This window comes from Astatotilapia calliptera, chromosome 16 (assembly GCF_900246225.1).
Source record: "Astatotilapia calliptera chromosome 16, fAstCal1.2, whole genome shotgun sequence".
In the NCBI taxonomy this organism is placed as follows: Eukaryota; Metazoa; Chordata; class Actinopteri; order Cichliformes; family Cichlidae; genus Astatotilapia; species Astatotilapia calliptera.
Window position 1 is genome coordinate 20,222,691 of NC_039317.1, and position 17,000 is coordinate 20,239,690.

Sequence of the window (17,000 nt, forward strand, 5' to 3'; positions counted from 1 at the left end):
AATACAAAAAATTGTTACTCGAAATTTGACACCTGCTTTTTTCATCAGACTTTCAACAATATTAAACTCGTTATTCCTGTTTAATCTTGGAAATAAGTAATTAAATAAATAAATAAATAAATACGGGTACCAGTTATCGTTACTAGCACATTTTCCTTTACGTCTGATTCTGCTGTGGTAGCCTCAGTATCGTTTGGGGGAGGGGGGGGGGGGTAGTTTAGCATATAAGAGAAATAAAGCGCCTGATCTCATATTTACAACCCACAACGTGAGACAAACACGTACTGTACAGTATATCTTTTTTTTTTCTCAACAACGGGAGCTTTAACAGAGCCTTTAATCCTTTAATAAATCCTTTAATTCGCAATTTCCTTGCATGCGTCCAAACATATTTCGGCACAAGTGTCAAAGTGCAAACTACTCCTCCCCTAAGAACTGAGTTACCGTAGGTTTGGCTCATTGACAAAATTAATATAACTGAATCCCCCCCTATTCTGCATCACTGCATTTACGCTTAATTTGCAGCGTATTCCAACGACCGACCCAGGGCGCTGTTGAGTTATTTTCGTTTTTGCTTTGAATCGAGTAACTGAAACAGAGGGGCGTTTTTACAAACTTCACCCACAAATATGTGAGAGTTAACATCTAAACAGACAGAAGCGAGAATGAGACGACTGACAACAACAGGTGTTCAAAAATGGCTCAGCAGGTATGTCTAAAATGATGCTTGCAGGATTTTAATAGCAGACTAAAGTCTTTCTTATTAACTGATTTTCTCTTCTTCTTCTTTTTCTTCATTTAAAAATTCATTTCAGTTAAACTCTGAAGAAGGGACCACATTAATTCCTCTACAAAAAGATGCCAGAAAGTCGCGAAGTTCAATGATATCTGCATCTTTTAATTTTATCAATTCTATTATAGGATCTGGAATAATAGGTAAATATTTAATTGGGTTGCCTTTAGCTTTTATCACACTAACTAAATTATATGCAAACAGTTACTTGGATGATAACCTTTGAAAGACTTCAAACTGTTATTTCTGTAAAAATATTGTTGAATAATCAGTTAGTTTTGCTCATTTCAGTGTAACAAGGAGAAGCTTTCATACTGTTCAAGCCCCACAGCTGTATCATATGACAAGCGCCTGTTGCCCTCTTTCATAAATTTAACTCTTTGTTATGCTTACCCCATTAAAATAAGTAATAAAAAGACTGAAATGTGTTTGTTAAGAACTAGTGCAGATGTTGTGCTGCTTCTGTACTCTGCAGTTTTTGCTTTCTGGAGATTGTAAATTTAAATTATACACATTATCAGCTGCAGCAGTACATTTTCCTATTTATTTATTTATTTAACCAGGTTTACCATACGCATTGAACCAGGCAGGGCTTCCCTTTGGCCTTCTTCTTTTGATAGTTGTTGGATTCATCACAGGTAAGCCTACTAAAGATGTATTTTATTTTTTATCTTTATGGGGGAAAAACACACGAAACATGAGTCAAAACAAAAGCAACCAATACAAATAACATATTTTTTTACTTTGTCTTTCATGGAAGATTACTCAATCATTCTACTTATAAAAGGAGGAAACCTGTCAGGGACAAACAGTTATCAGTCACTTGTACACAGCACATTTGGTTTCCCTGGATTTGTAATTTTATCTGGACTGCAGTTTCTTTATCCTTTCATTGGTAAGTTCAGTATTAAATCAAGCCTTTTAGCATGTTCTGGCTAATGCTCTGAAAAGTATTTGTTTAGTGCAGTATTCCTGTTACTGTTCATCTATTGACTTTTGGTTAACAAAAATGAATTGCAATAATAAAATGAACTTTTCTCCTTCAGCGATGATCAGCTACAACATCACAATCGGTGACACACTGACCAAAGTCTTTCAAAGAATTCCTGGAGGTGTAGTGAAACGTGAAATCTCTGCCTATAAATAAGAAAACGTGCAATAAATAAACACTGACATTTATTGTATTCACATTTATTATGTTACAGTTGGCCCAGATCACATACTCGCGGAGCGTCACTTTGTGATCATATTATCAACTGTTGTTTTCACGTTCCCCCTCTCGCTTTATCGAAACATAGAGCGACTTGGGAAGGTAAGTCTGGTTTTTCTATAGCATCCAGCGCATTGTGGTGATGTTAAAGCAGCTTATAAAATATTCACATGTGTTACCAGGTGTCCTTCCTGTCAATGGTGCTGACAGTTATCATCCTCATCATTGTAATCATCAGAGCAGCTACCTTTGGACCCCAAATGTATGAATGAATACTCTAGTTTGCTAATCCACGTAGATTTTTGCTTTATTGCACTTGTGTGTGAAACATGGGGTTCTTTTTAAAATCACCTATTTATCAATTTTACAGACAAACTGATGTATGTTTGTGTTCTTTGATGACTGAATATATAAATGTACCCTCTAGCCTCCCCACAGATGATGCATGGGCATTTGCAAAGTGGAATGCGATTCAGGCAGTAGGTGTAATGTCTTTTGGTGAGTTTGTGTGCATTGAGCTTCTACTGATATTGTACATCTCTAGAACACTTTTAGTAGTACTGTATGTTACCACAAGACAAGAAAAGAAAATAGTACAATAAAAGCACAGCATGCACACCAGCCTTATGACATCAGGAATTTCATGAAAGAGTGTGTCATTTGCTTAACACCAACATGAGTTTGATTGGTGGTTGAGACTTTTTTCAGGAAGTGTTAGAGACCAAACAAGTTAAGGCTTATAGATAATGGACTAATTATGAAACCGGAAACATGATGGCTTATTGCTGACTATCTTCTTGCAACATTTTTTTTTCCTTTTGTAAAATTGTTGGTCATTAGACCATTACATTACATGGCAATAACACTAAGTGATCCTCATGTATGTCCATGTTTTCCTGATCAAAAGGGACCAAAATGTATTAACTAAGCCATTATTCATCAGTATCCAAGTGCTAAGGCTCAGAATTTCAAAATCCATCATAGCTCTGACCTGCAACCCAGCTTTACTGTAAGAAGATCAAGCCTATTATTTTGAGACACTCAGCCACAAAAGAAAAAAAAATGCTGTTACTGGAAAGCTGCATTCTTGTCAGCCTCTTTTGATGTTTTTTTTTTAATATGCTGGAAAGCTAGGACAAGTAAAAGTGTAACATAAATAATATGCTCAGTTTACCATTAATACCACATGTGTGAAACACCTCAAACTGTTCTTCAGCGTGGTTTTTTGTCAGCTGAACTTCAATATTCTGCTCTGTTTTTGTCCTTAGCCTTCATATGCCACCACAACAGCTTTCTTATCTATGGCTCACTGGAGCAGCCCACTCTTGCTAACTGGTCTCAAGTCACTCACATCTCCGTAGGCTCAGCACTAATAATCAGTGCTGGATTTGCCGTTGCTGGCTACACAACTTTCACTGGCTACACACAAGGTACCATGTAGTACATAATGTATAGCAGGTGTCTGTGCAATTTAAATGCCACAAAAACATGTTTAATTATATCAGAATTTATGCTTTTTAGGAGACATATTTGAGAACTACTGTAGAAATGATAACCTGGCAACATTTGGTCGCTTCTGTTTTGGCATCAGTATAATAACAACATTCCCACTGGAGTGCTTTGTGACACGAGAAGTAAGTAATACTATTTGACAGGCCAATCAGAAAAAAATAACTGTTAAATGATTACATATGTGGGGGAGTGATATTCTAACGGTTTTAGACTTTGCACTCAAATGCTCCAGCAAAACTTCTCAAATAAAAAGACTACAGCAACGTCTTTTAAATACTTCAGCAGCTTCCTGAGTGTAATTTTGTTTTAGTTTTTAAAAATCTTTTAACAGCTGTAGAAAATGCATATATATTTAAATATATTCATTTTCTCACAAATGTCTTTTTCAGGTAGTATCTAATGTCATTTGCAGCCGAGATCTTTCAAAAACTAAACATGCAGCCATAACCATGCTCATAGTTGCAGTCTGCACATCAGTATCTTTGGCCTATGACTGTCTAGGAGTTGTTTTGGAACTGAATGTAAGTCTGCACTGACATAAAATTATTTATTTAGGTATGCTAATTCATTCTTCTCTTTATCTTACTGATATTATCTTCTTCCATCCAGGGTGCTCTGAGTGCCACACCTCTGATCTTCATCATCCCATCTGCCTGCTTCCTTAAGCTTTCCTCTGGCCGCTGGTTCGATGGTGAAAACGTGATACCCGCGGTGTTAATAATAATCGGCTTGTTCATCATGATCACTGGTTTGATCATGTCTGGCATCTACCCACAAGGCTGTTCACATGGAGTGGAGATGTTCTACTGTGCAGATGCCAATGCCTCTAGCACTGTACCACCTGTATGAAAATAATGTGTCAAATATTTAGATGTCTTAAAAAAACCCAACTTTTTTGTTTTCCTAATGTATACGGACACACTTTCCTCACTTCTGTTATATGTTTATTGGCTGCTAGGTTATTGGTGCTTTGCCTTATATTTCAGACTGTAGGGTGGAAGAGGAAGGGCCCTCCATTAACATGAATTTACATTTTAGTGAAAAATCAGGTTATATAGTTTTTTCAAACTTTTGTCATAAAAAGAAAAAAAAACTTTAAGGGAGAATTTTTAATGGTGGCCACAACCTAGGTGGCCGACTGTTGTTCTTGGGAATACTCATCATGGATGAGTGTGATATTAAGGTATTCAAATCCTTTTAGTTTTACTTTATTCTAATAAATTAATTTAAGTTATCATTATTATTGTGATTCTTTTAGACTACAGACTTTTCTTGGTACTTGTGTTTATTATATACATGGAAGGGAAATTGTTGGCTTCCGCATATTCCCGCATGATGTCGCTGTAGACAAATAAAGCGTTTATTCAAAGGAAGTAAAAAAACAACAACAACAAGGCTTCTTGTGTCTTTTGGCGGACTGCGCTTTATTTCACTAAATGGACACAGTCGCTTGTGGATTTTATTTATAAGTGGTTGAGCTAAGTTGTTACTTTACGTGGTAATGTCAAGTTGTCAGTTTACTCGAATACGCTAGCGTTATATTCTGAAAGCCACATTAGTACTAGGGAGCAAATGAGAGAAACGCCCCGTTTTTGCGCTTCAGTGTTGCGATGCAGCGTCAGAGATGTACGCAGAAAAGTTGGCGGAGTTGTGCACTGTATCAATAGACACACATATATGACTGCATGTAGTTCATAGGGAGGGAGGGGGGAGGATAAACTACTCTAGGATGGACTGCAAAACGGGGTTATGGATCATTTATCGAGACAGTAGGACTCCACAACCAAGGTTAACTTTTTTTTTTAATACTGATGGAAGTTTGAAGCTGCTTAGAAAACCAGCAAGGCGTGATCAGTAAAACGTTTAATTACAGTGCATCTCTTTGTTGCTGTTTTTGCAAATGGTGCATGGATTAAGTTTGTTGATTTGATATTCTGTAATACAAATGTTTTTTTTTCTGTCCAAATTGCAGTTAAAGATGCTGTTAAGACATTATAGGACAAAATTTCATATCAGCTTTTGGTTTATAGCCTTGGAGATGGCGTCAGCTGCTTGTAATCCAGTGGTTGGAATCATAAAAATTAGCTTTTTATAGTTGGTCTTTATATTCTTGGCATTCAGAGGCCATCTCATGAGATTTTCAGATTGAAATTCGAAGTGAGATGGAGAATTTGAGTATATGACAGTTTCCAATTCAGTCTTCCACAATAGCTGTACAAAGTTTCAAGTCCTGACTTCAAGTCCCACTGTGATTTCTCCATTTGTTAAAATAGCATTCAGGCACATTATAATTCTCAAAAAAACAAAAAACAAAAAAACAAACAAGACAAAATACACCAAAACAAAACACAGCTCTCTCAGTCTGAATTTTATTCATATTCCATAAGTATTGTGTCATCTGAGATCACAGCCACACTCCTTGACAATAGAGAGTAGCAGACTACCTATATCTTTCTGTGGTTTGAGTATTATTTGGAAAAATAAATTAAATTACTTTATAACCTGCTGGGGTGTGGATGAAGACGTGTTTCTTTTTTCTGGCTTTTTATATTTGGGGAGACTTAAGCGACTGCCTCTCACTTTTTCAAACTCAGTCATATGTGAAGATTTATGTAACCCTGAGAACTGTGTTATTTGTTATCGAAATCCTAACTATGCCAGAATGATCAGGCTGACTGTTTTCAAGCACAGTTGTTGCTAACACATACACGTATACTATTTAACGATAGGCATAATTTTTTTCTTGCTTCAGTCTTCTATAAGCAATTAAATAACGCATTTAAGGAAAAAAAGTATTTCTAACTGTAACCATCACTATTCTGTCATTGAATGATACTGCTAACTGTCCAGAAATGTCATGCTGCTATCAGAAATCCCACACAGATTCTCTGTGCTCAAAAGGCAAAATTTTGGGTATTATTTAACAATATCCACCAAGCAGATGCAATACAGGATAAGAAAAATGAGCATTAAGGCCTAGCAAGCTGTTACTGATAGTGAGCTATGGTGTGTTTTAATACTGGGCTGTATGTTTTGAGACTGAAGAAGCTAAACTAGAGAAAATGGTCTTCAATTCAACTAAATTCAGTTTTATTCATGTAAAGCACTTTCATTAAGAAAATTTTGAGAAAGCATGGTTGTGTGGTGATTAGCACTGTTGCCTCACAGCAAGAAGGCAGCTATATCAAATTTGTGGTTGATCCCACCACCTAGCCTAGCCCCCACAACCCTGACAAGGATGGACTTTCATAAAGGCATCTAGTTTACTGAAATGTATCCCCCCACTGCTGTAATCCATTATTGTAAATGTAAATGTTATTAAGACATGATCAGATGGTTTTTAGGGAACACTATTAAATGTTCAGTTTCTGTACTATATAACAGAAGAAGATCCAGAGTGTGATTAAAGTTTAGGTGGAGTTTTTTTTTTAGAAAAGTTAATTGAGTCCAATAATAGATTAAATGCTGCTATGAGGATGTTACTTTCAGCATCTATATGGGTTAAAATCATCTTCAATTATTATTTTATCTGAAATCAGAAATCAGATGGATTTTGAGTTTTCCAATTAGGGTGGACAAGACTAAGAGTTAGTCTTTCAAATCAATTAAAACTCTGTTTGAGTCTATGGTTGATTAATTGTTGAGGTTGTGGGTCTTCATCCTCATCATTGAAAGAGTGTCCACGTTACATCCAAGATGAACAGAATCAATTTTTTGGGATTTCCTTACCTGGATGATTGAGCGTGCATCAAGACCTTTGAGCTCAGAGGTTGTAGTAATTGCTCAATTTTTTTTCTGGAGTATCAGTTTTTCCTTGTCTTCCCTCCACTATCTCCACCATTTCTGTCTCCTGTCATGTCCCAATATCGGTCTGGTGTCTGTGTGTCCTGTTGGTGTTGCTGTTAGTGTCGCTATCTGGTTTCCCTGTTATTTGTGTCAAATTTATATCTATTAGTTACTTTCTGTTTTATTTTAATAGTCCCATATCTCGTGTGCGTTACTCCTCCGCCTGTGCTTCAAGGATTCTGGTAATTTGCATGACTTGGGGGTGTTGACTTATTGATTTATTCTATGAAGAATAAATTGATTTATTCTATTTATTCTAATAATTGATTTATTCTATGAAGCAGAATAAATCATTTAGCCGAATAATAAATAATGGATTAACAGGGACTTAGAGGAGAGAGACCTCATTTTTAATAATACACATTTAGTTATTTTATTCTTTGGGAAACCTGAGGATGCTATATTGTATATTTACATTGTGTTTTTGTGATTTGTATTTTCTTGAATATTTTTTGATATGTTTAAATTGTTTTTTTGCTTATTTTTGGTTTGTTTTTTTGGTGGTCTGGGAGCAGAGGGATAACAGGAAGAGAAAAGCTGAAGAGAGGCATCTCTGGTTCATCCAGGAAACAGAAGAATGACTTGTCTTTGTTACCAGACTGATTCCAATGCAATAACTGTATGTACCAGTGAAACCTTTCAGTAAATATTCATGTATGTTTTTTTTTTGTCCTTAAACACCTCATGATCGTCTATTTATACAACACTGAAGTTCAAACTAGCCTGTTTAACTTTTACAGTAGTGTGTAGATCCTGCCTGTATATTGGCTATCCTGTCGTTAAGTCTGACGTCACTAGCCGTGTCTGGGCCTAAACTACGCTGCAGGTCCATATATCAAACAATCACTATTGCATTACTGAGAGTTGAAAAACTGTCTAAAGTCTTTCATCTTTAATAAAATGATCAGTGTTCTGCTCTACCAGGTGTAACAATTGAGTTTAACATCCAGGCATCCATGAAAACGGAGTTTATGACATTTAACGGAGTTAGAAGTTAGCAGGAAGTTAGCTCGCTAGCTTCTATCTAAATACAATATAGCATGTCCTGACTGCGGGGTTTTGGAAACAATATTAAAACGTACAGCTCTGTTATCACTTCCAACATAAATGAAGACAGAAAACTAAACAGCAGTGACGTTTGTAGGGTTACTGAAGTTTGGCTAGCTGGTATATAATGATGTGCTACGTGAGCGAAAACAGCTATGTTAGCATAATATAAACAAGCTAACTTTTTTTCCACTCGATAAAAGTTAACGTGAGTGTTCTCGGTGGTCAGGAACAAATGTAATTACATGGCAGGATGCTGTAAAAGGACCAAACTTCAGCCAGGAGAACAACTGAGATAATCCATCCACAATACGAGGTTAGTCATTGCATGGGCTGGGCTGTAGTTACATCCTAAGGTTTTAAAAACTGAGCTTAAATAAATGATTAGCGGTAATAAAAGCCGAGGGAGGTCAACAGTGATCACTGACTGTTTTAGGAGCTTTTTGAGATTAAATAGAAGAAAATACATAACATTAAACATGTTAACAACACAAAAGCCATATTAAACGCAGACTACTTTAGGCCCGGAAGTAGTATTCGTCACGTCATCACCTAACTACCGGATAGCGCTTCTTTGTGTCTGTTATACTACAGTTAGACCACTCCCACTCTCAGCCTGTGTAACATTAAAAATGAACTTGTATGAATTAGGCCTTTGTGCATTCTTAATAGAAACTTTTACAAGTTTTCCATCAACATTCAGACATTTTATGTAACAGAAAAATGGACTGCCTTGATTTATGTTTCCTGCATTATCAGTCTTGTTTTATGAGATACAGAAAATCCCAACAAATCCCAACAAGCATGAGTTTAGTTTAATAAGCTGCTTACACAGTTATTTGCCAGTGACAGACTTAAACTGGTACTAGGACAACAAAAAGCAGGTATAAAATGGGAAAGTTGCATACCTTGTCAAATTACTCTAAAGTGCACTATTACTATGCATATGTTTGTCATGTACCCATGCGTACTCCTATTGAAGCACCGGTTCCTGTGTTTAATTTTGTCTAATGTCAGATTGCTAGAGTGAACTAATATTGTAGTAAAGCTTATCATCTTCTAACATACATTGTACCAACTTACTGAACCACAACATGACACAAACAAGCATGTAAACAGTTTCAGTGAGGGCATTCACACTGGCCAGAATGTTGACATTTTATGTGGTTCTTCCAGCTGCAGTGAATGCTTTTGTAAAAACTGCAGTTAAACACATTTACTTCATATTGTATGGAACCTTTAATGGTAAAATGTATACATGTTTAGCAATAGTCTAAATTTTAGATAGCTGGAACACAGGAATGTCAACAATTTAAAAAATGATCTAACAATTTGCAAAGTATTTTTCTAGGGTTTCTGCTCTGACACTGATAATCAAAGATAATCAACAAATTCGGCTTGGATTTGTTTTTTTACTACAAGGAAAGTATCTGTAACGTGTAAAAAAAACAGCCTCCTCATGACATTTTTGCACCTGATGGACTGGGACAAATCATGGCACGCACTCTGCCATGCATAATCATACTGTGCCATTAGTTTTCTTTTAAAGTAGTGATTTTTGGTGGAAAGCCTATACCTGAAGATAGAACCATTTTGAAAGAGTAAAAAAAAGAAAAATAAATATAGAAAGAAAATTAACCAAATCATGATTTTTATTTAGTGATAACATACAACCTTTTTCCCCTGCTTGAGTAATATAACAGTCAGTGGTATAACAACAATTGGAGAAAATTATTTAGAATTTCAGGAGCAGAGTCACACCTGAAATACGCCCTTTCTGGTTCTTTGGCTATATATGACCCTCCTGTACTACAAGCTGTTTATTCTCATTTTTGTTTGATATGTGGAGCACCTTCACATCCTGCTTTACCTTATATCATCCCAGTCCAAAATAGCTCACAGCTCATAAGCTGCACATCTGGTCACACCTTAGCTCCTTAGCTCCAGCCGCTCCTCCAAAAATTCAAACCCACACAATCTCTTGCGAGCATTCATTTGCCACCTGGCATAGATAGTAAGGGTAGACTCGTCATTCAACTAGGAGACTGCACAGTTTGCAATTATTTCAATGACTTCACAAGTTCTATGTCTGTGCCGCTACCTGGACTCCTGCTCATTCTACAGACACCGTCATTCCTGCCCAGCATGCCCACACAACCCCACTGACCCTCAACATCGTCTGGTTCCAGGTTTCTCTGGCCATGGGAAAACCCAGTGGCATTAATTTCCTCCTTGAGTGGTTTGAGCATTTTCTTGCTCCTCTTGTAAACAAATAGCTACCCCCCCCCCCCCCCTTTTTTTTTTTTAGGACACCAATATCTGCTAGCCATATCAATTGGCATCATTTTCTTATATGATTATCAGCTTTCCCACTTGACGACATTTAGCTCTACCCCTTCTCCTACTTCTCTGGGTTATCATAGATGTTATCATGGGGTTGTCATGGAAGGTGGTTCTCCAGTAATTGTTCTTCCAAATTCAACCAGTGTTTACAAAACTGCTTATTGTCACCTTGATTATTTTACGAAATCTACACAGTAGTCATCAGTGCCTAATGCAAAATGAAGTAAACTACCCAGCCAGGTAATCCCGATTTCATATTCTATTTCAAGATAGACTCACCCCTAAGGATTTACTAGCCTTTGATCCATTACTTTCAACTTTAAGTTCTCTCATCATCGGGAATACTTCGGATCTCTTCTCCAGTTATTCTTTCTGCATTTCTGCCATTAGATCCACTTCAGTCAGTGAAATCACAAATCACCAGTTTGAGGTCATGAGGTCAATCTACCAATCATATATTTGCAACCATCTTTGACATTTGCAACACACATTTTCATCACTGCTTCCTGGAAATTCCTTCTTTGGGGATCTGCCTAGCCCAGGAGCTGCAGCCAGTCTCTTCTGGGGCCTTCCCCAAGCAGCAGCCTCAATTGATTTCCACTAGAAATGCTGTCATATCTAAATGAGGATGCAGTCCCAGCTAGTGAATTGGAGATAATTTATCTGCATTTTGAAGTGGGGACAAACACTCCCCTTCTAGTTCTCTGTATACGACTATATATGCCCTGCACTACAAGCTGTTTGTAGTGCATCATCATCATTCGTCTCTCATTATTACATTGGGAAATGCCTGGCTGGAAAGCCACCATTCTTCTCTGAAGCCTTCCCCAAACCTTAGCCTTAACTGTTGCTCTGCCATCTGCAATTATCTATTGGGAATGCTGTCAGACCTAAGTCAGGATCCATTTAGGTTAGTCAGGTCACAGCTAGTGAATTAAAGACACCAGGTAGCAAAATTAGCTTCAATACAAGTTAAAGGATTAACTTATATGCGTTTCATAACACTTTAAGTAATGATGCCCATCTTTAGCAGACGTAAGGGGTCCTTGCTCCTTAATCCTTCCAAGTGAGTCATACTATAGCCTAAATGACACTTGTCTATTCTCTAAGATAAAAAAAATTACAGTCAGTTTGAAATAGCAGATATCCATATTAAAAAAGAGACTCCAGTGGATATCATGATCACTGTGAAAGGTTGTAAACATTTTGCATTCACTACAGTGTCTTTGGTGTAGCACAGATTTCCTTTTATATATCTTGTTCTTTGACATCTTTGTTCACAAATTCTTTTTCACTTTTGTCTTTTTCCTATTTGTTTTTTCTATTTGTTATTTCTATTTTCTATTTTTATTTCTACATGAATGCTGAGAGGCCGCAGAAAGTGTCAGTTTGCTTGTATCGGCACTGGAAGTTTTTCTTAAAGTTTGTCTGTGTCATCCTTTTCCATGTTAATGAGCTTTTCATCCTTTTGATTGTTATTACTTGATGTCTCATGGAGTCTTGTGTCTTTTCTTAGACTTTCCCGTACATACTTCCGAAATGCTCTCTGGATCACAACAACTGAAACAGCCTCCTGTTTGCGCCGGATGGTGGTACTGATGGGTTCGTAGGACACCTTTGAAAGATTCGAAGCCATGAAACGCTCTTCCATTTGCTCCTTTAGAATGTCCATTTCTCCACCCTCACCTAGAACACGCTTTGTGAATGCAAACAGGATGTCTAGGCAGTGAATGCGGTCACCACTCACAATGGGTAAGTCCATAGAGATCAGGTCAAACTTGTTAGGCTTGGCTATGCGCAATGGTGGTTCCAGATTATCTGCAAATTCTGAAAGCATTTTATACTCAATGAACTGTGTTGCATGAGGATCAAACCTTTCCCAGACCTCATAAAACATTTCAAAATCATCCTCACTCAGTGGGTCAGCGCTCTCTTCAGTAGCTACACCAAAGTTTTCCAGGATGACTGCAATGTACATATTCACCACAATAAGGAAAGAGATGATGATATAGCTCACAAAGAAAATAATTCCCACTGTAGGATTTCCACAGTTTCCTTTAAAAGTACTACCAGGATTCTCCATCTCAGGGTCACAGTCATCTCCATTTTTGTTGAGAATGGGATATAGTAGGGTATCCCATCCAGCTGAGGTGGTGATTTGGAACAGACAGATCATGCTGTTTGCAAAAGTCTCAAAATTGAAAAGATCATCAATACCTCTTTCCTTCTTGACATATGCAAAGTTTGACATGCCAATGATGGCATAGATGAACATCACCAAGAACAGCAAGAGACCAATGTTGAACAAGGCAGGAAGTGACATCATCAAGGCAAACAAGAGTGTGCGGATTCTTTTGGCTTTTTTAACAAGGCGGAGGATGCGGCCAATCCGTGCCAGTCGGATGACTCTGAACAAGGTTGGTGAAAGAAAGTATTTTTCTATTATCTCAGTAAGAAACAAACCTAAAGAAAGAAATGAAATGATTAAACACTGGATGACAGATTACTGCAATATTAAAAACTTGTCAGAGAGAAACTGTAAATGAAGGTGAGTCATACCGATGATTGACAGAATAACAACGATGAAATCAAATATATTCCAGCCATTCATGAAAAAGTAGTGCCGGAGCGAGACCATCTTCAATAAGCACTCTCCAGTGAAGACGACAATGAATACCACATTTATATAGTAGAGGACGTTTTTCTTGTAGTCTGATTGTTCAGCAGTTTCCATCATCATAGCAATCATATTAAGTGATATTAGAACCATAATCACAATGTCAAAAGATTTCTTGGTTGTAAAATCAAAAATATATCCTAGAATCTTGTTCTGAAACAGATAGACATGGGTAAAATAAACAAGAATATATTTTAGAAGAAAAACAATAAAATTTTAAATTCATATTGAATCCAGTCAAAGTTTGACTCGCATACTGATGGTCTAGGGATCGGTTTTTGTGGTTTCTTTGATGCCAGTTTCTTCATGGCATTGTAGTATTTCTTTTGTTCTTCAGTCATAAAGATGTCTTGACCTCCTAAGTAAAGAAAACATGATAGGCACATTAAATCACTTAAATCAAAAAAGAGAAAATACCAATTCTTCTTTTTACAAAGAGGTTTGATACTTATCTTTTTCCTTTGCTGATTGAAGTTGTCAATAACAACACCAGTGAAAAGATTGAGTGTGAAAAATGCTCCAAATATGATGAAAACAACAAAATAACAGTACATATATAGGTTGATCTCATAGTCTGGTTGTTCTTCTGGCTACAATGATAACAAAAAAACAAGACATTAAAAAAGAGACATCCTTTAGATTACTGTTCTGGCCAAGCGGATGTGTGCCTTAAGTGATTTAATTTTACAGAAAACTCTGCCTTGGTGGTATTTGTTTACTTAGCACTGTGTGTACAGTGCATAAAATATTCTGTCTTCCTAGTCCCTGTCAGTATCTGTCAAAAACTTGAGCTGCAGCATTTTGAATCAACTAAAGGCTTTTCAGGGAGTTTTTAGAACATCCTAATGATAATAAATTACAGTGGTACATCCTAGAGGTAATGACTGCATAAACTGGTTTTGGATGTTTCTAATTTTTAGAGATATTGCGCAAATGAAAGAAAGCAGTCCTACATATTTGTTTAATTATGTGCATTACCTGGCCAAAAATGACTTCAAGATTCCTCACAATGTTATTGGAGGCCACCGTAATGCCATCCAGAGTTAACATTTGGTTAGACACCATATTTCTAAGATTATTAGGGCCGTAGAATAACCTGTTTTATCTGAATTTAGAAGTAGGAAATTACAGTAGAGGTCATCCAGATCTTTAAGATAAAGCTAACTCTTGCTCATGTTAGACCAACCCTTCACTTCAAAAAATATATTTTACATTGTTACAAATTTTTCATCAGAAATGTGTCACTGCCTCAGCAAAAGAAAGTGTAATATGATTTTAATAAAACATTGACATTTTACAGGGGTTAAAGCATTTATATGGTGAGATATAAAAATAACCACCTTGGTTTGAGAATCAACAGCGGCATACATGATGTCCATCCAACCCTTAAATGTAGCCTATAGAAAAAAATACAGCAAGTGACAACGGTAGAAAAACATGTTCTTCTATTACAAAATTTGCAACAAAATACTTACTACTTGCAACAGTGCAAGGTAACCCATGCCAACATTATCAAAGTTGACCTTAAGATTCATCACTCGAGCGCTTCCATTTTCCATTTGCCGACAGTCTGTCATATTTTTCACTTCTGATACCAGGAAATTTTTATTTGTGGTTGTGTTGACACAATAGTAGAACTTTCCCGCAAATAAGTTGACTCCAATGATACTGAAGATCAGCCAGAAGATGAGGCATACCAGCAGCACATTGAAGATGGAGGGAATGGCTGCCATTAGGGAATTGACAACCACCTGCACATCAATACACAAATCACATAACATATCTGTACAGCAGACAGAGATCACAGAAATCTAAACTGATGCATGATATTGTACACTGTGGTAATGGTTAAAAATAAATTAATAAATAAAAAAGGAAGAAAAAACACATTTTTAAGTGCCATTGCGTTGGGTTGCAACTAAAGTTTATTTTGGTAGTTGACAAATCTGCCAATTTTTCTTAGATTGGTCGAATAGTTAACGATTACTTTAATAACTCCTGTCTCCACTTTCTGTGAGCTAACCTCTTGTTGTAGGCTCCAGTACCTCACCTGCTCACGTCTGACAACCTGTGAATATTACCCTGCTGTCTTGTCCATTTATGTGGTATTGGTATATGACAAGTCAACAATAAAATTCCATGTAGATGAATTTTATTGTCGACATCATTGATGACGTGGGGCTGCACGGCATCAATGGGTTAGTGCGGTTAGCTAGTTAATGCATTGATGCCGTGCAGTCCCATGCACGGGGCAATCCGCGGTAACTCGATAAGGGAGATTTGTGATTACTCATCTTCATATAATAAGAACCACAAAGTGCTTCACAATAATATAAAACACATGTACATAAAACAACACAATCGAGTCTGCAGCACAACTCTAGTAGAAAGCCAGTCTGAGGTTTTGAGCTTTTAGCTGCTGTTTGAAAGAATAAATAAAATCAAGGCAACTTTAAGATGGAGGCAAAGCAATCCACAACCTGGGGGCTGGTGTTCTAAAAGATCAATCTCCTCTGGTCTTAAAACTACTAACAGCCTTTGATGATCTCAGGCTGCAAGGGAGAGCATGGGGTTCTATAAGATCCAAGATGTAGGCAGGATTGACTGAGAGCTTTAAAAGTCAGTACTAAAATTTTGAGGTGAATTCTAAAATATATTGGAAGCCAGTGTAATGGGAATAAAACCGGTGTAATGTGCTCTCTATTTTTGTGTCTTTGTTAAGAGCTTTGCAGCGGAATTCTGGACTGATTGGAGACGGTTAGGATTCTTTTTGCTCAAACAAAGACAAAAGGCTGTTACAATAATCTAAGTGAGATGAAATAAAAGCATGAATCAGTATTTCCAATTCAGATTTAGACATCAATGTAGTCCTTGTAATCCTTAGTTGAAAAAGGCAGTTACTAATTAGCTGCTTGAGAGTGTTGCTCTAGCAACATCGCAGAATCAAAAATAACATCGAGGTACCTGAGGCTTGGCTGAACAGAGGAGCCAAGAGAACCAAGATGCTGCTTGATTACAGATATTTGGCTGTCGGGAGCAATAATTACCGTTTCTGACTTCTCTGAGTGCAGCCGCAAGTAGTTGTCACAAAGCCATTGTTCAATGGAAGCTAAACATTTTATTAAAGAGAACAACTTTTGGACTTCCATTGGCTTAAAAGAGCAGCAGAGCTGAATGTCATCAGTCTAGAAGTGATAAGACACATCAGGGAACTGCCTAATTATAAGTCCTAGAGGTAACATGCACAGGAGCAAAAGAATAGGTCCCAGAACTGAACCCTGCGGTACTCCACACGTCAGATGTGACATAAACTGATTTGCACAAAAGTTAAAAGATCTATTGGAGAGGTATGACTGAAACCACTCCAGAGCCACAATTTTAGCTTAGAGATAAGCCTGTAATTCTTAAGCTGTGTTAGATTTGAACTGCTGTTTTTTTAATATTGGCTCAACAACAGCATACTTACAGAACCTAGGCACCACACCTGTTAAAAGAGAGGTGTTGCATATCTCTACAACAGAGGGGCCAATGGCAGAGAGAACATTTTGAAAACAGTCCAGCAGGTAGAATGT

General features: G+C 37.0%; 1 protein-coding gene and 1 pseudogene across 1 annotated transcript; one reads left to right on the forward strand and one right to left on the reverse strand.

Moving 5' to 3' along the window:
- Positions 1-651: 651 nt before the first annotated feature.
- slc38a11 (solute carrier family 38 member 11) lies at positions 652-5,127 on the forward strand. Its single transcript, XM_026144994.1, has 12 exons — positions 652-709; positions 816-936; positions 1,357-1,431; positions 1,554-1,688; positions 1,840-1,905; positions 1,999-2,105; positions 2,186-2,265; positions 2,431-2,501; positions 3,272-3,433; positions 3,525-3,637; positions 3,905-4,036; positions 4,125-5,127. The coding sequence occupies exons 1-12, from the start codon at positions 698-700 to the stop codon at positions 4,362-4,364; spliced, it is 1,314 nt and encodes a 437-aa protein (XP_026000779.1). The 5' UTR covers positions 652-697; the 3' UTR covers positions 4,365-5,127.
- Positions 5,128-11,999: 6,872 nt separating this feature from the next.
- The window catches only part of LOC113008443 (sodium channel protein type 2 subunit alpha-like), a 54,296-nt pseudogene continuing 49,295 nt past the window's right edge, over positions 12,000-17,000 (reverse strand).

Bases quoted from the DNA above. Each gene is read 5' to 3' on its own strand.
- slc38a11 (XM_026144994.1), top strand. The intron at 1,432-1,553 runs GTAAGCCTACTA...CTTTCATGGAAG, and splicing joins AGTTGTTGGATTCATCACAG to ATTACTCAATCATTCTACTT. The intron at 1,906-1,998 runs GTGTAGTGAAAC...ATTATGTTACAG, and splicing joins CTTTCAAAGAATTCCTGGAG to TTGGCCCAGATCACATACTC.